At 40.1% G+C, this 23,135-nt stretch overlaps 1 protein-coding gene across 2 annotated transcripts; it reads right to left on the bottom strand.

Annotated features, from left to right (window-relative positions):
- Positions 1–490: 490 nt before the first annotated feature.
- Positions 491–22,450, bottom strand: ppp3ca (protein phosphatase 3, catalytic subunit, alpha isozyme). 2 transcript variants are annotated; one of them, XM_068331403.1, is made up of 14 exons: positions 22,367–22,450; positions 17,690–17,890; positions 14,277–14,401; positions 14,071–14,182; positions 13,540–13,685; positions 13,302–13,441; positions 6,617–6,694; positions 6,406–6,500; positions 4,785–4,910; positions 4,588–4,665; positions 4,103–4,187; positions 3,823–3,920; positions 2,847–2,897; positions 491–1,646 (listed from the first exon to the last, which is right to left on the bottom strand). In XM_068331403.1, the coding sequence occupies exons 1-14, from the start codon at positions 22,419–22,421 to the stop codon at positions 1,468–1,470; spliced, it is 1,569 nt and encodes a 522-aa protein (XP_068187504.1). In that variant the 5' UTR covers positions 22,422–22,450; the 3' UTR covers positions 491–1,467. The 2 variants fall into 2 exon arrangements, with proteins under 2 accessions (XP_068187504.1, XP_068187505.1); XM_068331404.1 differs by lacking the exon at positions 2,847–2,897.
- Positions 22,451–23,135: the final 685 nt, after the last annotated feature.

Raw genomic sequence — 23,135 nt, 5'->3', positions numbered from 1 at the left:
TCCAAAAAAAATGAGAGTATCAAAGTATTCAATCACAATATTTGAGGATGGGAATTGATGTTTTACTTGGATCACAACGTAGATGTACTTTAGAATTAAATTTTATTAGAAAATGTGTCAGAAACATGTGAAATAATAGGTGTAACACACTTATATGTATTGTGGTAGGATTTACAATCCAAATACTCATTTTACAATGTGCTCATTTATCAGGAGGAATTCTTTTTGATAACTTCATAATAATTGTCCAGAAATAGACATTTTTGATCATGATACATTCTTCAATTTGCTTAAGAGATTGGAGCAAGCTTTTAATTGATATAAAAGCGTTTGGTCATGACTCTTAAAAGTAAAACTTTCAAATTTATGTATTCAAGAATTAGTAGACTTGCATTCTCTTTTTCATATAGAACATTGTAGCACTTTAAGATGTGATCTCATTGAAAATGCGTTAAAAAGAAAAAACAAAATAGATGGTCTGAATAAAAAAAATATTAATCTTTGAAATCCATTTATGCACTCGATGAATTTGCATCTTTATAAGGTTTTGTGTTTTCAGATTAAATCCTCAAAAATACTAAACCATTTAAAACCCTTTTTTATATTTTTAATGCAGAGACACCAACAGTATATAGTGGAAATCCACACCTCCAACCCCCTTCTTCCCTCTTCCCCTTCAACTTAATTCTTGCTAGGAAATGAGTGTGGATGAAGGAGGTGAGGAAAGGAGTCGTTCTGAAGCGAAGAGTCGACATGCAAAAGGTGGAGTTTGATCTGCTGTGGGTTCGATACCTGTGCACACAGCCCTCCTTTCTTTATAGCATGACGTCATCTTACCACAAGGTAAATCAATAAATTAAAATCCAATATTATGATTGCATTGCAGGTTTACAGAGGTATGCATTTCGCTTCCTTTCTTTTTGCCCCGTCTTTCTCACAAAGTGGTGCGATTTGTTAATACTAGCAACACATGTAAGGTAAACATGTTAGATAAGTTTTCCTCATGAAGTGAACTTGTGAGTGCTTCACAAAAAAAAAACATCTTATGAAAGAGTGAAATGATTTGGTGCGGCATGGATACAACAGTTGCTTTCTGTTAGGCCCCTGTAATGAAGGAGCAGACGTCTGTCCGCCCTCAGAACGACACAACTGCCGACAATTCAGTTTGTAATTGAACTCAGAAAGCAACAGGCGGAAACAACCTTCAACCAGTCAAAGCTACAGCCTGCTGTCCTTCTCCTTATCCCTGCCCTCTGCTGTGAACCCCAGCTGCCCCCTCCCCCAGCTGCGCAATGACATACCGTCATGAAAAAATGACCTCTCTCATCCATTGTAGATTTGTTGCAGATTTCATGATCTCTCTGTGGGCCTGGTTTATTTCTATGTTCTGAGGCCTGAATTCCCGATTTTGGCAATGTCCTGCTGCACGGCGTAACAGCAGCACGGTTCTGAGGCTCACGCAGCACATCACTGGATGTTGCTATTGTCATCCGTGCCGTTCGCCTCCGACATATTCATCTTCCCCATGGAGTGACCCACGTGGTTCACGCCATCCCTACGAGGCGGCATGCGCTCGTTGATGCGGTCCAGACCCTTAGCCTCCTCGAAGCTGGTGATTTTGTGCTGAGGGGAGAACCCACGGATGGCTGAACGGAGGAAACACAAGTAAAGGGATCAGGATTTCACGGTAAGGGATCAGAATTTTCTTGACGTCTCCCAAAATATCACATCTTTTTTTGGGGATTTCACACAACTTAAAAACCAAAAAAGACAAAAGTTCAGTGGCTCACTTTCAATTAGCGACTGGTAAGTTTGTTTCAAGAATGTTCTAAATTTATCGTATGCTTTGAGTGTCACTTTACAGTAGAGCTACAAAAGTAGTCTTAGAGGCCCACGTTGACGTGTTTGTACTGCTTATAATCCAATAGGTGTGTAGGCGAGTGTTTAATCGATGGGTTGTGCTTTTCTGAATATATAAAAATATATAAATCATACTTCTAATTATCTCAAAGCTATGCATGTAAAAAACCCCAAAAAACTTACAGCTGATGCTGTAAATTGCTGCCTTAAACTGTAGCTTCCTGATCAGTGAACAATGCTTACTTCAGGTACATCACAGAAATCGGAGGCTCCAAGATGCTTATTTCTTGTTGACGCTCTGGTTTACTTGTTCTTGTGCACACAACAACTTTATGAAGCAGATGGAGGCCACTTACAAGCCAAGTCCAAAAAAACAACTTAATATTTATCCTGCATATTTTAGCATTTTTCGATTTTGCAGCATTTTAAATTGCCATGTCTTGATGTCTTAAAAGCTGTCCCTGTTTATTTTAGATTTTTCCTCTTGTTCTTTCAGTCTGTAAAGGTCAAGCCCAAAGATGTTACAGGCAGAGACTGGAGGAACAAACTGGGATTATGTTGATACACATGGAGGAGCTTGGATTCATTTTCATCTGTTCACAAACATGCCTTATGCTAACTACAATTTATGAAATATCTGCGAGTTTTCTTCCCCCTCTTTTAAACCGCAGCAATAATTTACCACCTTTTCATCTGGATAATGCTGCCAGTTTTAAGATGTTTAATAATTAATAAATTGTCAACGAGCAAAAATAAGGTAGCATATAATATGAATGCCAATTTATCACATCATAATCCTAAAAAAAAAACCTTTGCCAAATGAAAGTTTGGATAAACCAATAATATTGCAAAATGAAGTGCAAGCAACCGTAGCTTCAATCTGTCATTTATGAGATGTTCTTTGATGGAATTATAATCGATTGGCGTTGGTGGCAGGAAACCTGTACAATATGTTGAGAGGGATGGGAGGTGGAGCCCAGGTTTACCTTCTCTGTCCTCATCATGCGGCTCGATGGCTTCAATGGCTTCAATGGTGGCTGAGGGGGGAGGAGGGGAGCAGGTTACTCCTGATAAAGCCATGCAAATGTAAAACGCAGCCCCGACCAACAAAACGTTAGGCCAGATGAGATAAAAAACGTTCGCTGGCAGAGCAGCCAAACTCAGAGGAGTGCCATGCTTTAAAAAATTAGGGGCTCAGTGTCGGTGTAGGATGGGGTCGGGATCTGATCCAATGAGACGGAGGGAGAAAAAGGAGATGAGGATAGAACGGGCCTTATTGTGAACAAGGTTTCAGAATGTTAAAATATTTCAGGCCGTGTAAAATATTCAGGAGCGGATTAGTGACAAGCAACCATGGATCTAATGATTCTGTGCAATGATTGGGTTAATTTCTCATTTTTAAATCCAATGAAATAAACTTTTTTTTAAATTCTAGAGACAGAAATAGATATATTTTCTAAATAAGAAGGAATAAAAACTCTTGGAAGTGAGAGAGAGGCCATTAAATAGGTTCTAGTGATATTTAGCTTCTGCAGGATTCAAAAGGAGGTAAATGCGGGCCTTGGCTGCAGAAACTTGGTGAACAGATTCGGTTCTGGTGATGTGAACCTGTTTTTTCTGCCACTTACAGATGACTTAGCTCAATGCGGCTTCAAGTTCACGAGTGAATTTACGTTTATAGTGAAGCCAGGGTTCTGTTGATATGATGGACTGTAACAACAAGTTATTGCGACTACCGTAATACAGATATGCTAAATTAAAAGAATTCTCTTTGGATAATTTCCTCGGTCATTTAAAGGCGATCAGACCATCGGCCTGAGGCTCATCGACTTTGCTGCTTAAGTAAGAGAAAAAGAGAGAAAGTGATAGGTTAGACCAAGGGAGGGGTTGTGAAAGGGTGATGAAATAAATAAGAGTGAGGAAAGGGCAGAGAGAAGGCTTTGCACTGCACCCGCTACTCACCGCTCTGCAGCGTCTGCCTGCCTCCAGAGAGAACTCCACTCGGCAGCATGCCAGTGGGCGTCAGGCCCTTAAGCGTCAACACATTTTCACTCTCTTCTCTGCAGGGAACACGAAGACATGTAAACAGGTCATAAAACTTCACTGAACCCTGATTTCATAGAGACAAAAAAAAAAAAAAATCCCTGACGACCAAGTTTACTAATGTACTTACACAACACACATCCTGTTTCACAATTATTCAAATAAACACATCCTTACAGTCCAAAACATCAAGCCCTACCTGAGAACTGAGAACATTTTGGCCATTTTCCCGATAGCACGGATCTTGTTTTTGATCACCTCCTTACGTGCTGCAGCAGCATTGGCTGGAAAGGAATATATATAAATATAGACCGTTATTAAAGGTATTTCTGGGTCAATGGATGCTGTCATTATAAGCTATTACAATGAATGAGACACACTCTAGAGCTTTGTATGACTTATATTATGATTATAATGTATGTACTGTACAGTAATTCTATGTCAATGTGACTCTGTGGTAAATATTGTAGCATCATAACTAGAATGCAGTGACTCACAAAATGTTTGCAGAGGCCACTCCATCGCAATACAAAAATTATCAGCAGTGTTTGCTATATTATAAAATATTTCTGTTTACAATGGATGACAAATCAAACAAGAAATTAATTTTTTTAAAAACTGAAGACACGTTTGCAAATCCACATGAGAGAAATCAAAGCTCGATCTTCCTCTGAAGTGTGTTACCATCAAAAATCTCATCTTCATCGTTCATTAGTTCATCATCAGAGCAGATGCTCAGCACATTCACCAACATTTCAGTGACTGGGGAGGAAATAGAAAAAAGTAAAGAGGGTTTAAATCACTGAGCCAATCAGCTAACAGATGAGGAGGTGGTTCTGTATTAAAAAAAAACATCGGACAGACATCAGAGGAAACAGAACCTTTCTCTCCAACGAAGGGTAGAGACCAGGTGAAGACGTCCATGAAGTTGGGGAGCCAGTAGGGGTGGGGGGAGCAGTTGAACTGTCGGATATTCATGACGTTATTTTCATATTTGAGTACAGCAGCTGTTGGAGAAAAAGACACATGAGTGAGGAACGTCCTCTTAAATCTTGAAGCTCAGTGATAAACTGGTCATATGCTTTTCTTTTAGATTACATATAGTTTTTTAAGTGGTACATATAAGTTTTATATGTACCACTTAAAAAACTTAGAATTATCATATCTTATAGATATGATAATTATAATTTACATTGATGTTACATCCGTTTTTTTAATCAAAATGAAATTACATAAATTAGAATAAGACTACCGTACAGTGTGTAGATGAGGGTTAGGGTTAGGGTTATATTTCGTGTTTCACATAAGGTGACACCCAACATGCTGACTAAACAACTTGTGTTCAGAATGACTGAATGAAAACAAACCAATAATTCCTCAGAAACACACTCAACGCTGTTGTTTATCGGGTTTAAATTATATTTCTCTTGTAACCTGAAGCATTGAGTGAAACATTTCAATGAAATAATGTAGAATCTCACACCGACATAATTGCGATGCAAAAATCTACACTTACTTACATAACAAAAGACATTAAAGCGTTTGCTGATTGTACAGTGCACAATCCGTTTTCTGTGTGTTTCGCTCTGTGTGTGTGTGTGTGTGTGTGTGTGTGTGTGTGTGTGTGTGTGTGTGTGTGTGTGTGTGTATGTGTGTGTGTGTGTGTGTGGGGGGGGGGGTGTCTTATAATTGCATGCTGTCATTGCAGCATTTTTGGTTCCAAATCTACTCATCGGGTAAGGTCACCTCTTCTGTATAGGGAACATGAGAAACAAAAATCTGAGTGACAAATCGGACCACTAGATGGCGTCACTGAGTCCAGGGTTTGCTGACACTGTTACATCAAGAGGGATAAAGCCACATGAAGATAGTTAGCAATGCCGACATTCCCTCCCACGCTCCCCATCTCCCTCGGCCCATAGCAACCGAGGCACAGATCAGAGAGCACAAACAAACGGAGGCTCCCTGATGCCTTCTTACACCGGCTCAAAAGATAGATGCAGCTACATTTACCCCGTCCACTCCAGTTTGCGCTGTTCCGACAATCCGATGCCGTGTTGGTCCCCTTTCACTTGTTCAGACTACATAAGCACAATTTGTGCATCTGATCTGAGGTGGTTTTGAAATGTAATCCTGATCAGATTTCTGCAGATATGTCTCACTTTGGAGGCTCTGGTCAATAAAACAGGATTTAAAGTGTGTGTCTCTGCAGCGAGATGGCCCGTATGGGGTCAGGTGACTAAAGGTGAGGAGTTTATAGATGGAAGAGTCACTACATCGTCTCTAATGCTGTCTGTTGTCATGTTCACTGCAGGTATTTAACTCACAAACTCCACACCACACTCCTATATGTTTGTAGGCATGAGTTAAAGTTTTCATAGATAAAGATGCACATTTCTCTGTATGTTTTATTTTTAAATACATGAGAAATGTAGAATGTGGTACATGCATACACATTAAGCCCTTTTCTATTCATGTGCAACAGTTAGGACATATCCTGACCTTTGTTGTTGTAAACATCCAGGTAGTTTGGTGCTGAGAAGATCGTGATGAGGGATGGGAATCCAGTTGTCTGGCTTTTACGGTACATCCGGTAGCTTATATGCAAAGACAAAAAAAGGAGAGTTTTTATTAGTATATGTAACACAGCATGAATCTATTGTTATTTATGCTGTTATGTGCGGGTCGTGTGTTGTTTTCGGGGGGAACGTACCCTGCATCCTGAGCTTCGTGTGCTCGGATGATTGATAAAAGGTTATTGCTCTGGAGGAACTCACAGACAGCTGGGTAACTGGAAAACAGCAATCAAAAAGGACGCCTGACTGAATGCAATTTAATTAAACACAGCATTACCATACCTTGACTCTATTATTAAAAAAAAAAGTTCTTCCATCACACCACAGAACTGTATTAAAGCTGCAGGTTACTAATTTCACAGACAGTATCAGCACACCAGAGAGCGAACAAAGATAACTCATACATGCATTTATGAAAGCCTCGCTGGGGATGACGCAAGGGTGTGAAAAAGCAATTCAACAACTACCTGTTGAGCTGAAAAAAATGGAGTAACCCCTGAAGCTGGAGTCAGAGCTTCCTGTTCCCCCTCCCACCTGATAGAAGGACGCCAGGAAAGAACTGCAGCCAGAGACACAGCGAAAGGTTCTGCAATTCCTCCAATCCTCCATCATTTCATCTTCTTGTAGACGAGACGGACGCAATCATGTGATCTATATTCGCTTACCCGCCTTGTGGGTCACATGTCTGCTTGTAGCTTATCCCAGCTGACTACGAGCGAGTGATGGGGTACACCCCGGACATGTCGCCATTGTTTTGCAGGCCCACACGAAAGAAAAGACAAACAACCACAGGCACTCACACACATGTATGTTATGTATGTTTACCCCGGAGAGGACCCACGCAGACACGGGGAGAACATACAAACTCCACACGGAAAAGAGTCAAACCCAGAGCCTTCCACCCAGTGCAGACCCCCAATGCCTGGTTTTGCAATCCAATTGATATTTTGTTAGCCACTACGTCAAGGCAGAGAGTAGACGTTTCTGTTTGTTTGCTGACAATTTTAGTTCAGTACTTTAATCGAGCTTTAAATTATATGCATAAAAATATCGTGTACTCTCACAGAAATAAGACATCACGCAATACAGGTAGTCCTCAAGATACAAACATCCGACTTGCGAACATTCTTAGACACTCATACCGCCTACTCTAGTTTTCTTCTCTGCTGATGACGTTTTTTTGTTTTGTTTGGGTTTTTTTTTTCATTTTTCTAGCTTGGGAGTTTCAATTTTGCGGTAATGCATTCTGTGTTAGCGGCCGGAGCGGCCCCTTTAAGAAGGTAGTCATGTGACCGGGGCAAGTATCTTGACAAGTGCCAAGAGTGATTCATTGACAGATGCGGAGGAGAGAATCCACTCATTTAAAAACAAACATTGTTAAGAATCAGATCAGAAATGTGCGTACGGTGCCACCTGAGTACCTATTAAAAATCTGCGATGTAGTGAATTTGTGCCTCTTGAAGTGCGAATACGTGAGGGATTACTGTATTATCTGTTATTTTTATGTCCTATAATTGTTGCTGGTTAGCCTTAGGGAATAGTACTTAAATATTTAGGGTATTTAAATGACCTCAAATAGAGATTATAGATTGAAATTAATAAATACGAACTTAAAAACAATTCATCTTACAAACAACCTCTCTGAACCAATTGTGCTCATATGTTGAAGACTACCTGTATCCACAAACATGTTTGTAGAAGAAAAGGAAGAAATGGGGGGAGAATTAAAAAATAGTGGTAATAATATTAATATACAGCTTGGGTAGAGGAATCCACTTTCAAACCAAATCTTTATCCCATCTGTTATCAACCTGTGGAACTTTCTCTTTCCAATATATTGCTCTTTTTACCTTCACCAAGGAAGTGATGTGATTGGTTTTGTTTGCAGAATTCCACAAAAACTAATGAATGGATTTGTTTGATATTTGGATGCTAGCCTGTCCTAGAGGCAATAACTCTTTGGCGACGATCTACATCAGGATCAGGATTCAGGAAATGTTTGAAATGATTCTGTTGAACTTAATCAAATCAGGCAGTTTTCATCATTCTGGATCATAATTTTAGGGCTTAATGCGCACGTCAATCAGAAAGCAGGATCAACATCCGCCACAAATCAAATGTCACGGTCTTGGTTTGCTCTGTCCGAGCGTCACCTCTTATGTATGGAATATATTATTCCAGATCTTATCAGAATGCAAGATTCTGTCTCTGCATTCTTCCCATGTGTTGTGTACTGGTTAAATCACACAACCACATTCTTTAATTAGGGTAAAATGACAGTTTCCATGACATACAAAGTATTTTTTTTTTTGCTTTAGTGAGGCAGTAAGAGAGGACCTGTCCTCCGGTCGATGTCCCGCTTTTAGACTTCAGATAACTCAAGGATGATTAATAAGAGCTCTGGATTTAATGGGGCATTAAGGATTTCTGAGATGTGGTTGAAGTGCTGCTGATGATATCAAAATGATTGCTAAGATCGCTGATTCATGTTATCCTGTGAAGTATTTGCTGAGTCGCTGGTGTCTCTTCACTGCTAACGTCTTTTACCTCTATCCAATCACTTTATTCTCTTACATTCATTCATTCATCTTCCAACCCGCTGAATCCGCTAACGCAGGTCGCGGGGTAGCCAGTGCCTATCCTGGCAGTCTCAGGTATTTTAGAAATAAATTATTGAAGTGAATTATTTTTGTATCATAATAACACTTCTAATTATTTCATTCTACATATGTGTGTGTATTGGATCAATATTTAATATTTATGTCTGTTGTGATTATTTATCATTCATTGTGATTATTTATCTTTGTGAAACTGATCTTCAAGTTTCACAAAGATATTTTACATTGTAGTTTCATCTCACACAAATAATACATTAATTCAATGACTTTTCTTCGATCAAGAACACATGAACTATTTTATATGTGTTACTGTCTGTGTCATAAGATTTTACAGCACAAAAAAAGATTTAAAAAAAACAAGTTCAACTATTAAACTTCACTATACAGGAACATAACATGTACAGTTATGTACACGTTAAAATTAATGCTGTTTTTTCAGCAGCACTTCAGGAATTTCTCTATGAGCCTTGAGAAAAATGACTCCTTTATTTCCTGGAGCCACTGACAAGAAAAAATATCATTAAACAGATAAGTTCTAAATACCTGTTTAAGCATGGCATCTATCTCACAATGATAAGATCTCTTGAGTAATTTCCACTTTAACTAGTTTGGTGATCATTGTACACCAAAACGTTGTGTTCTGGCAAAGTAGGGCAGAAAGAAGCCCTAATGACTCTCCTGGAGTCTCTGGATAAAAGCATTAGCCAAAAGTACACAATGTAAAATGTTAATCAGAAGTCAGGGCTGCACTTTAGTCGTCTAGTTCAAAAGGACAACTTATTATTGTGACCCTTTTCTCGTTTAGAAGTGTTTTTTTATGCATCCATATAGTGACATAAACACTTTCTTTCAGTCTCAATCTCTTATTTCTGTCTGGCACCTGATCCATATTAACTGGATTTTATCCAAACAATTTCAAAGGCTTTCAGAAAACATCTTCACGCCGACTGCTCTGTCTGATCAACAATCTAAAACACCAGATATTCATTTTACAACGAAACAGCATCAATTGTAAGCAAATGACTGGATGCTTTAAAATAATTGATAAAAATGTTTCATTCTTATTGTAATTCTTGTTTGCTGCTGCAGACGCCCCCCCCCCCCCCCCGGACCTACAGTAACATACAGTATAGACCCCCCCCCCAGCAAGCAATCTGCACTTCCAGCTCTTTTGTACAGTTGCTGCCATCCATGGACCCATCAAACTTTCACAAGCGTTTAAAATATTAAAGCGCTCTAAGGAAGAAAAACAAGGAGACTGCTGTGCCATGAGCACCTGGTGAAACTGTGCCATCCTCAAATATCTAGGTCACATGGCTAACATTCCCTTCGTGACCACTATATAAATGACAGAAATAGCTGTTCCACATGATCGTGAAAATGCTGCAACTCTATCGTCATGGCTGCCAGCGCTGCCTAATGAAAGTGCAAATCAATACACTTATTAAATCACGTTTTCATCGCCCCACGCTATTGGCACACGTTGTAACAGTAAAATGAAGATCTCAGCACACATTATCCACTGATTTATTATTTGTCTCCTCCAAACATTATCTATTGATTAGCATGAGGTAAGAGAGTACACACACACACACACACACACACAAACATTTTTTGCCTGCAGCTCACATTCCTTCTCTCCTCTTTGTGAAAACACACAATTATGTGTTGCTGAGCCTGTGAGTGAGAGAGAATGCGAGGAATCTGACAAGTGACTACTAGCGAAGGAGATAAAGAGATAGATGGACGTGCTGCATTGTGAGTGAGAAACTGGCTGGGGTTTTTTTTTTCTTTCCCTTAATAAAAATCCATCTGTCAGGCTGGTGGTCATTGTGTTCAAATAATGTAAAATTGAACTCTGTAGATCATTATAATTACCACAATTCATGAGGTCCCTTGGTGGGCCGGTGCTTTCATATTATAATGATGCAGTACAAGAAATCTTAGCATTCATTAGCATGATGCTTCATGGAAATTGGAAGTTGTGACAAGAGCAACGTTACAGCCATATGCATGGCGTACTGGAATAACCATTAATTGTCAATATATACAACCTTACATCAAACAAGTGCAGCCTCATTTTGTCGCTGCGATTTTCCACGGAGACTGTTCTTGCATGTCTCAAACCCCCCCCCCCCCCCCAGGAGGAGGTGGGGCTTTTTTTGTGCAGCAGGTATCCTGTATGTTTGCCAAGAATCCTAACGATGGAGAGGTAAGTTTGAGAGTGAAGACAGAACAAAATCCATGAGGAGAAAGAGAGATACGAATCTTATGGCAGCATCCTCCACACATCCACAGCATAATCCTCGCCAAGGTCTTCTCTTAATCTGAATAGATTAGCTTCTTTCACTGTTCAAACAGCTGATGATGAAAGAGGAAGTTAAGATGCTCCCCATGGTTTTTGAATAAGTTGAATAAAGCATTATTCTGTTCACCCAGTTAATCTTGCATCATGTGTGGATTTACTTGTTTTAACAAATTGTCCGAAGGAGATTTTTTAAAATAATCCTTGCCTGGGGTGGCATTTATCACACAAAAGTAAAAATGTAAAAACTAAAAAAGCAGCAAAGCTTCTACCGTGTTCTCCATTAAGCTTCGTGAAGTCTACACTTAACAGTGGAACTATTTCATCTCAAACTATGCGGAGCAAATGTCACCTGTGACACATTTCCATGTACCCACCCAAATGAAAATTATAGTGGGGTTATAATGTGGATCTGAACTGTAATTATTCTGCACACACTGTCCAGAATGTCATTTCCTATTTGACTGAGGACTAAATCTCGCCGGCTCACTTTTTTTGTAATTTGAGCAGAACTGCAGCTCCCACGCAGTTTCCTGCGCAGCTCGGAACCTTCATTAAGAAAACTCTCACCACAAATGCCACCTAATCTCTTCTCCTCACCACCACCTACTTCCACAGCTCGCTTCCATCTGACAACAATATTAGGACAGCGCTCTCTCTCTCTCTCTCCTTCCTCCACATGCTCTGGTTGAATAGTTACATAAGCATCCCAAGCTTATACATTTCATTATTGTCTAGTTTTATTCATTATTTCAAATTTTAAAATGTGGTGGCAGCGGGACAAAACAACATTACCTGTTTACTCCTGCAGACAGAGACCATCTGCAGACTTTATATCGGCACCAATTCATTCTTCCATTGAATCAGTCGGTTTTTCATTGTCTGTTTTATTCATTTAATTTTTTGATCAAGTAGCATTTACATGATCAATGTATTTCAAAAAAAGGGAACTTTTCATTTTTGATATGAACAAGAAAATTCATTGTCTAAGGACACGTGTACCCCTGCTGCTGGAAAACGCTTCTGAATTTGAACAAAAGGACATGTGCGTCAACGAAACGGGCCTACAAAGAAATAACCGATTATTTGATGCACACCTGCAAAATTGAAAACCTTGAAAAAAAAAAAAAAGAACACACGCGTTAGTTTGCAACTCCTGGATGTGAGTATTGGTTCACGTTCACGAGAGCAAAAGGCGCCTTGTAAGAATTAACAAGGCTCACATTCAGTATCAAAGCACCTTCAGCTCATTCTATGTTTTCAGAGGTGTTTACATATCTGTACTTTGCTGCATCAAAAATATCGCGCAACATTAAGATCGTCCGCTGTCTCAGTGAGTCACCAGCATCTTTTCTTGTTGCTTACTTGAAGCCAAACTCAACGCATGACAAAAGTTAACTAGAGGACTGTTGGTAGTTTGATGACATTCATTTCCATTCATGATGACCTGACTTGTCATCCATTCATCCATCCATTCATTCATCATCCGTCTATCCATCCTTTCAAAGATGAGATGAACACAATCATCTCATCATCTCTTATTGTAAAAGCTTTAAAGGTCAACATTAAAACGTTAAAACTAAGTACCTAAATATCTCTCTTTATCTCTCCATCCCATTCTTGGTCGGTAGCATGTGAATAGGAGTATCAGGTAAACCTGTATCTCATTTGTAGGACTTGAATGGGAACTAGTTTTTAATCTACATGGACTGATCTTTTCCACAATTCATCTGAGGTGTGAATTGCACAACACTGTGTGAAATTTCATTAAATTCTGTCCAGCAGATCACATCCCTCTGTTTGGCATCACAGCAGGATGCAGTTTTCTAAAGAATCTAAGCATGGAAAATCAGAGAGTTTTAATAACTCACATGGTCCAGAGAAGAAGAATCAGCTCACCTGTAGAAGTAAGAGCAGCCTCGCACCGTGTTGTGGCTGAAATATTCCTGGGTTTTCTCATTGCCAAAATCCTCCAGTGGATCAGACCACAGCAGGTCACACATGGGCCCGAAAGCCGGTGGCTCCTTGAACCGATCCAACTTTACACAAATAAGAAGAAACGCAGGCTTTAACAACTGCACAAACAACAACAACAACAACCTAAATGCAATCAGACCTGGGCTGCGGCTGTTGATACCTTTTTAATGTCATCTAAGGTGTGTATTTCAGGTGAGAGTCCACCGTGGACGCACAGAAACTGTTGGTTCATGAGCGCAGCCAGAGGAAGGCAGTCGAACGCATCCATACACGAATCATAAACCTGCTCTGAGTACTTGATTTTACCTGGGGACACACACACACACACACACACACACACACACACACATGTCATCAGCTGCATCGGTGGCAAAAAAGTGAATAAAGATGGGTCACTTTTGTGTTAATTTTTTTTTTTTAATTGAAGCTATTTTTATAAATTAGAAATAAGAAAATAACTGTGACATTGGAACATGCACAAAATCTGTGGTTTTATATATTTTGCTATCAGATCCCGAGCTGTAATATCTTACAGATAATTTCATCAACTTTGGATGACAGAATTCCCTGCAGACAGGTGCATTTATTGTTATCTGTACTAAAATAGCTTCAGTCTACACAGAAAAATTACGAAGACACAAAGAACAAGCTAAAAGTAGAAACAATATGATAAACACCGAGAGCTACTCACATTCTTGTTTGAAGGTGAAATATTCTGTCAAATGTCTACATTCATGATTTCCACGAAGTAAAAATAGCGTCTTTGGATACAGGATTTTCAGCGACCAGAGGTATAAAACGCACTGTCAAAACAAAGGTATAAACAAAGTGTTATTTCATGCAAAAGCTGCCAGGATGCGCGGCGATCACACTGATTACCACACCAGACGGTTTTACCTCGATACTGAAGTAGCCACGGTCAACATAGTCTCCGAGGAACAGGTACCGCGTTGTTGCCGGTGATCCTCCTACTTCAAACAGCTTCATGAGATCGAAGAATTGCCCATGGATGTCACCGCACACTGGAAAACAACCACATATTAATAAAAGTAGTTTACTTCTCATGTTCAGGTTCAGGTTGGCTTTATCAACTGGTCATTTTGGAGAATTTGGTGAAACAAACCCCAACAACCCTTAATAACCGTTAACAGATCCACTTCTCCTTTTTTTTTTTTCCATTGGTTAAGAAGATTCTAAGACAGAAAATAAGTAAGAGGAGAACATTCTGACAGGATCTCTTGGCAGGAAAGTGAAAACACAATTTGCATCAGAGGTGTGGATCTTTTCCCTCACACAGATTAGTGTCATACAAACCTGATTTTGTAAGATGTAATCAAAAAAACAGAATGCAATTACATACAAAACCAACCGACAACTGCTCTTCCAAGTGTTTTTGATCCAATGCAAAAAAATAATATTTCTTTAACATTTCTTTGATGGAAAAAAAGTGCTAAACTCTGCCCTTTTCTTCCTTATGAATGATGCAGCTTCTCAAGGCTCTGACGCCACCGTCTCTTGTCCAAGAATCTGCTCACCTGTTCATTGTTTTACCATTTGAAATGTGCTGCTGGCATTAAACCCAGTGATGTTAATGAGATAAAACATAAGCTCTACTCTCTGAACTTGGAATGTAACACAGCACTGTGATGTAACTTCTTAATTATACATTGAAAATTAAAAAACACTTGACACATCCTGTTTAATTTACGTTTTGCACAACATTTTTGTCGTAATCAGAGTTGTGAACAGATAGACGGCGGCTGATTCACTAGTTTGTCTTCACATCTGTAGCTCAACAGTCACTTAAGATCATTATTATAAACACAAGTGTTTAATGTTCTATTAACTGCTTAATGTTTGACCTTCTCAAATATCTATAAATAGGGTCAAATAGTTGAATATAATAGCCTGACATATGCATTCTCCATACAGTATACATACAGTACATTTAATCTGCAGCCATTCTGCCAGTAGGCTTTCAACACTTTGATTTAACAGTATAACGGCTCAAATATCTCCGGCCCTTAGGCCATCATCATGTTGACATATTTCTACGGTCTTAGGCTGAAAGAACTCTGTCCGCTGCAGAGAAACGAGAAGCTCTCACCTCAAAGGGGTAGGGGGGGGGGATAAGCTCAATCCCCCGGGGAGATGCACAAGTCTTCACAGCGAAATGCTGTGACTCCAGAGTGCAAACCTACATCTCATTTCCACATTGCCTTCAATTTTTCATTATCATCTCCCTCTGTCTCCTTCTCTCCTACTCACCCTCCATCTCCTCTCTCTTTTCTGTCTCCCCTATCAGCTCCACAGTGGCCTTCGCCCACTCAAAGCTTAGAGCAAAGTGAGTGGGTTGTGTGACTAAAGCAATCAAACGCACACATGTGTGCATACCTACACATCCATGCAAGCAACGACTCAAGTGCATAACTAATAACATAACATATGACTACACACACGCATACACAGGAAACAGCAGAAATTCAAACACAAGTCAAACTCACGAAGATAAAACAGACGTCCACACTCATAAACGTTCACACACAACGCTCAGCTCATCATCGATATTTCATGTTTCATAATTGAAGCTTCAATTTTCCTGAAGCCAGACATGATAACAAGACTGAGACGTCTCTAGTCAGTGTTCACTTCATCCATTCATTACTTTTCAGGAAAGATCATTAAAATGATGACAATGCTAATTTAATGTTCTGGGTGAAGCTAAATGACCAATAGATGGAATTTAAGATTACAGTACATCTTTGTGATGCAATGTCAGAGTGCAAATCAAGATTGGAACACTAGAGACAAAACTTTGATACCAATAAAAAGTTCAGTCAGTCATCCAGTTGCTTTAATTTAGAACGTTCTATGCTCTGCTAAGGGGGGGGTAACTCAGTCCACTAAGTCTTGGGCTGGGAACTGGAAGGTGGCTGGTTCAAGACCCATGTCGGGCAAAAAATGTTGGAGTGTGAACCAGCTCACCTCTTGAGCACGGCCGAGGTGCCCTTGAGCAAGGCACCATCCCCTTTATAAGCTGCTAATTGAGGGGCACCATAAGGGAGCTGCCCTCCACTCTACCTCCCCATCACTTACATGCCTAGAGGCCCCCAGTGTGTGTGTGTGTGTGTGTGTGTTATGGGCCTGTACCCACATATATACCCATGTATCTAACTACCAATGCACTACAGGGGACAAATTATTTCCTCTATGGGGGATTAATAAAGTTCATTTCATTCATATATTTTAGATTAATGCAACAGTTTCTGGGTATTTGGATAATAAGTAAATAATATAAATATGAGACAATAACCCACAAAAGAACTAGACAAATAGTGCAGGGTTGTAAAAACCCTGAGTCAAGTAAAATCAATTTAGGAGAAACAGATTAAAAATGGACTTGAGTGAATCTGACCAGATATTTGATTCCGACTTTCCCTAAAAAGACAAAACAACTCATACCATGCATACTGTTAGTCAGGTTACTTTAGTTTACAAGGTTATTAAAACGTTTGTTGACCAACTATAAAATTGCTTTGCAGAAGCACAAAAGGCACGCTTGTGAGGGAAATCGAAATGTAAAAGTAAAATAATGCAATTGAAAAACATTTATTGCAAGCTGCAAAAATCTTGATCCAGAGAAAATCAGTAATATTCAGTGACATTTTTCATCTGTATTCTGGAACATTTAACAGAACAAAACAACTTTTTCTAACCTTAACTTAAGTACTTTTGCTGCCTCGGCAACAACAGGTTATAGTCTGGATTTAAAGCACATTTTGACTGAATCTCTGCAGGATTAATGGCAAAATACAGTATTACCAGCCCTAAATCAGATGGTAAACATCTGATTTACATTCACATCTGGCCTTCATGTTGATGTAAACTACATTCCCGTGAAGATTCTTGTGTGTGTGTGTCCTACACAAGTGTGTCACAATTGCATTCACGTTGTTTGACCACAGGCAGATATTTAAAAACCTGGTGAAGAATTCCTTTTCATTATTATCAGATACACATCGGATACATAACATGTAGCGATTCTACACAAAACTCTTGTGATTCTTTATTTTTAAATATTCTACAACATTTTGTGACAATAAAAACCATGAAGCAAAAGATTTATTGATCAAACCTACACTCCTCTTCATAGCTCGTTCATTAAAGAGTTCATGTGAGAGGGAATTGGAAAGATGTCCCATCACTGACATCTCATATGTCATGTTTGAACATTTTACTACAGGCTGACTCAGTGTAATTTCCTAGTGTGTAAGCGCTGACAGACACACACATCTCCACTGTTTTAATACCTGTGACTGGGGCCTCGATGTCCAGTATAGTTTTCTCCTGGCGCAGGATAGCGGCTCCCTCACTGATGATCCGAAGGGCCACAGCTTCCTCCACGCGACCCTCCTTGGTGAGGTGGGCCTTGAGGAGATCCACGCGGGGTTTCCCTTCACAGTCAAACACTTCCTTCAATGTAAGGCGATGGCTCAGGGGGAAGGGGACAGCTGAGGACAGAGCATATGCACAGAGTGACATTTAAGCAGGAGGACACATCACAGGAGCTACAGCTTCTGTTAACGCCATCCAGGTTTGTGTTTGTTTTTTTGCGTTGGGGTGAGAGGAAAGTAGCGATCACAATTCAGGAATGATGCGGACAACACATCAAGGAATTCATGCAGAAATCCTACTGGAGATCGTTTTGCCGCAGGAAACATTGTGCTACATCCTCACAAACATGCACTATTTTTACTTAATATGCAGAGGGTCTATGTTCAACAGGAAATAGATTTATCTTCTGTTTTTCCATGATGTGCAGATCATTCACACACAATAATTACTCCTACTACTTGGAATTGGAGGATATCATGCAATTCTCAGTGTTGTTAAAACTGTATTTAGGATACATGGAAGTGTTAATTGAATTCTTAGAATAATCCAGGCACAGATGACGATTCTGAATTGTTTTTCTCCTTCGTCAACATTTTGTCAATACAGTATTATTAAAAATAACCAGAGTCCATTGAATGTAAAATACTCATAGACTACAAATTTTCGACAGCAATGAATTACAATGACCTGGATTGCAATGTGGATTTTGAAGATGTATAAGTATGCATATAGTATTTTTAGAATGCAGATTCATTCACATGGATGTATTTAAAGTAAAACATTTCAAACAAAACTATAAACACACGATTCAGAATGCTTAAAGAGGTGTTTATCACACTCACAAGTGCATCCACAGTATAAAGTAGGCCTTAAATTTCAGTTGAAAATTAAGATATTTAAATATTTTTTTAATTTATTGAACAGATTGAAATAGCAGCATCTATTCCAGAAAATTAAAAGGGCCTGCTAATATCCTCAGCTCTACTTTTAATATGTGCAAACGGCAGCAGGCACCAATAACTGGAACAGATTGACACACAATAAGTCCAAAGTCAGTTAATAATAACATATGTGTGGTTACTTGCTAAGTATTTTCTGAGTGCTGGATAAAACTCAGATAATGTCTGTGTACATTTTTCATCCAGCACTCTCCCTGGATTGCTAAAGCCTGTGGTCATTAAAATGCACCAGTCACTTGTCTGTGAAACTGCAAAATCCAACCACAGATCATTACTTCAGTGGCAGCAAAGGTTATTCATTAGATCTGGTGTTGATCTGTGTGTGCCATCACCACGATCGCTCACACAGATCAGCGCTCGGCTCCACATTAATCTACAGATCATCTGGCTTAGCACAGAAAACTCTTTCTAAGGGTCGCTGGGGTTGTGAACGACTGATGTATAGATCTAACGAAACCTCTTCAAGTCCACGTTCAAAATTCACTATTGCTAGAATAAACACTCGTGCAGGCGTGTGAGTTTTATGTTAATACGAGTTGTGTTACCAACCTGTGCAGTCTGGGTCTAGATATAACACTGAATACCAGTAGATCATGCCGGACTCTCCAGCGGACATTTCTACACGTGTTTAAAAATGTATGAGTCGTGGGGTCTTTGTGTGGATCAGCTATGACTGCTGTGTTCAGGTCAGAGGACTTTTTGAACTGGAACAGCGTTGATGCTCTTCAGATTCTACTGTCTCTCAGCTTCGATGACGCATTACGCTGTTTAAAAAGCAGTCTACATTACATAGTGATGTGTTTTTGCCTGCTGTTATGTCAATAACTTCTTATTTTGTGCTGGTCTTTTTAAAAAAAATCAATATTATCCTGCTGAATTTAAGAAAGGCCGCACAAAAGACGGAGGTGAGAGGCGCAAATATACATTTATAGAAAAAAAAATCCATTGTTGATGTCAGAACTTGCAACCAGAGATATAAATCAACCTTGTTTTGTGACCTAAAATGAGCATTATGTGTAAAAATGACCTGTTTTTTTTTTTTTAACTACCTTTTATTCTTTTATCTCAGTTGTAACACAAGTATTCGAACATTTCCTTCCGTAACATTTGTCTCAACCTTCAGGCTTCATCTGAACAAATGCATGCTTGACTAGAGAAATCTCAAAGTCACTCCTCTCGGCCAATTAATGTGAGCTTCAGCTAGTGGATGTAATGGGACGACGACGTTTCACAGTGTGCAGTGTGTATCTGTGATTGCAATGTGTGCTTGACACTTTACCAGTTAACACAAACGCATCACAGTCACCACTCAAGTTTGAGTCGAGTTAATGTCATTGTGCGCTGAGGATTCTGCAGTGTGCTTTGACTTTTGCATTTCTATAACAACATACAACTCAAATGTAGTGATTAATTTCACAAAGTGTAGGAGCCGAGCGACAATAATGAGTGTTTTAAAGTCACAACTGAGATATACGTTGGCAAAAATATGTACATTGGTGTAGTTTATCTAATTTAAATCCCTTTACTATAAAAAGAAAATCAGCACGACAGGAAACCCAATGATCGCAAAGCTATACACATTTAAACAAGTGATGTTCAGCAATATATTGCACACACACAATGTGCTGATGCAGACATACAAGCACACTTAAGTTGATGTATGTTTAGATGAAATAAGCTGACTTCTGCTCGGCACCTGAACACAGTTGAACTATGAAATACTGTATGTTGCTGGGCAACAGCAGCAGCAGCAGCAGCTGACTGTTGGAGTTCAGCCAGAGCCGCTATGGAAAACTGCAATTTGCATTGTAGACTCACATAGACGCCGTTGGAAATGCTCATGCAGTAGACAGGCAACAAAATGTTCCTTTAATACGGAGAAGACTCGCTGTGAGTCGGTAACGTACGTCTCACCACAACAAGGCCGTAACGGATCATTCTTCAAGCTCACATCAAGAGACGGTCGGTTTGTGTTTCTGGTGAGAAAAGCCTGGGTTCACTCAGGAATGCCTTCATCTGATTGGGAAAATGTGACGGTGTTCATTTATGACCGGACTCATTAACAGACGCAGACCCACAGAGTATAATGAGGGTCTTAATGCTTGTTTTCAAACACATCCTATAGCAGCAATCTGCTTTATGTGACGTTTGAAGGCTTGAGCACCTCCTAGATGAATATTTACCATGGTAATAAAGACATATCTATTCAAACTACTGCCCCCCCCCACCCCCATCATACCTATTAGCTATTCTGTTAACATAAATGTTGTTGGAAGCGATCTGCCTGAAGCTGAAGTGTGTCAGTGCAATGCTTCTGTTGTTGCATAATCATTCTTTTAAAGGAGTTATTTTTTGCTACAATGGATGAACCGGTTGGAGATGTACACACAGCATTTCTTTCTTTATGACTACAGTGAACATTTTATTTTATATTTTCAGTATTAGATTAAATACTTGAAGGGTGGTCTTGGTCTTGAATTAACTGACAACGCGTTGTAAAATGAACAGTTATTGTGTCTCTGGAGAATTGCTTTGCTATAACCGACAAATGAAATGATGGATTGATGGAAGAATAATCCCAGACTGAAACAATGGAGGTTTAAATGTATAAATGAAGCTATACCGGACAGGTTTGACATCAATTAATATAAAGAAATGATAGACACACAATGAGGAAAAAGAAAAAACACTGAGTGCTACCCTGGATCCTAAATGTTACATGACCATGTTACAAAACCGACAGAGTCAGAATCATAGGCTGTGCAGCATTTGCTTAAATAAACCCTTTTTGATTTATTTTTAATGCCTGGTTGCCACTAAAGGTTTATAAAGTTAAGTGTGACATATAGTTTCATCCACTGCATGTGAACTCAAACACACGACATTCTAAAAGGGTTGGAATGCAAAACAAAGATCCCCCCCCCCCCCCCCCCTACAACTCTGGATTATTGAATGTGAACATATGTCGGATCAGTGCTGACTAGGAGTTCCACTAAACCCTGGTCACACAGACCGGGCTGTGCGTGGAGACTCCATCATCCTCCACGCATCAAACTTCCTCAGTCATCAGCGGACAGAACAGACTTCTGTTTTTGAGACTAATAAAATGAAAACATGTCTGACACCCCCCACACACACCCCCATTAAATTCAAACTCCGTGCCCTCTTCCTCTTCCACTGGCCCTGCTGTCAAAGCTGGAGAAATCCTGCTGCATCACTGCCTCAGCATCCAACGACCACCTCGGCAATTCATCTGTTTCAGTCCGTCTCTTCTCTCGCGTTGACGCCGAAATAGGTTGGAATAGCAATGGCAACGATTAAAGTAGCTTATAAATAAATTAGTGCAATAAAAAGACATTTTTTTTCCAAGAGCGGTGCTGCTGATTCTAAGCATCCCCGGCCGCTCTTCGTTGGGGGGCTGTGCAGCAAAGGAAAAACCCTGGTTGTTTATTCCCATCAAAGCTGGTAGCCCACCGTAAACACAACTTGATGGCCTAATACACGCTATGAACACACGACATGACATAAAATAAAAGGCCACGTCTGCCAAAACCACCAACAAGCTAAACATTGGAGGTGTTATGTAATATCTACAGCCAGGGGCGCACAACAAATGCAGGCTAAAAAACTTACATTTCACCACTCGATCGGTGGCGTTTAAGACGATGTCAGCGTTAGACATCTTCATGGGCAGATGCTGTCTTCTCGGCTCAAGCGTTTTCTCTCCCCCCCCCCTCAGGATCTACGCTCGGTATTCGTCGGAGAAACGCGGCTGATGCTGTGGCATCACTTGGACGCTGCGTCCCTGTCGTGCGTCTTCGCTGCGCCGGGTAGGAGTGTTGCTCCCCAGGCAGGCAGGCAGGCGGGCGGGCAGGGATGGATGGATGCTGTAGGAGCTGCTGCTGCTGCTGTGCTAAGCTGGTAATGTGGGGGAGGATGCACCGAGAGAGAGCGAGAGAGAGGAGGAAGAGGAGGAGGAGGAGGAAGAGAGAGAGAGAGAGTGAGAGAGAGAGGTGCGTTATGCCGACATGGCGGTGAAGGGAACTCCCACGCAAATGTTCCACGGGACTGCCTGATGCCTGATGCTGCCATCAGATGGAGGCTGAGACGGGGGGACGGGGACGGGGGGGGGGCTGCCCTGACGCGCACACGGCGCGCCACATTTCGCTGTTTCTCCAAATGTTTGGTGCGCCTGAAGAGGAGCTTGCGTCCCTTGCGTCAGGCCTGCGCTCAGACGCGTAACGAGCGTAATAAATACATAAAAACAGGATCGTTTTGATTACATGTCATCTCAATGATAGCAAAGAAATTTCACTTGGTGGCGACAAAGCATCAGGATTTGTGCAAATTATGAAGTTCAAACAGGCGATTTGGACAATAATTTTCAGGCAACATTGAGAGT

Source organism: Antennarius striatus, chromosome 13, assembly GCF_040054535.1.
Source record: "Antennarius striatus isolate MH-2024 chromosome 13, ASM4005453v1, whole genome shotgun sequence".
Classification (NCBI taxonomy): domain Eukaryota; kingdom Metazoa; phylum Chordata; class Actinopteri; order Lophiiformes; family Antennariidae; genus Antennarius; species Antennarius striatus.
The sequence above is the reverse complement of the archived record's forward strand: the minus strand, read 5'-3'. Positions and strand labels throughout refer to the sequence as shown.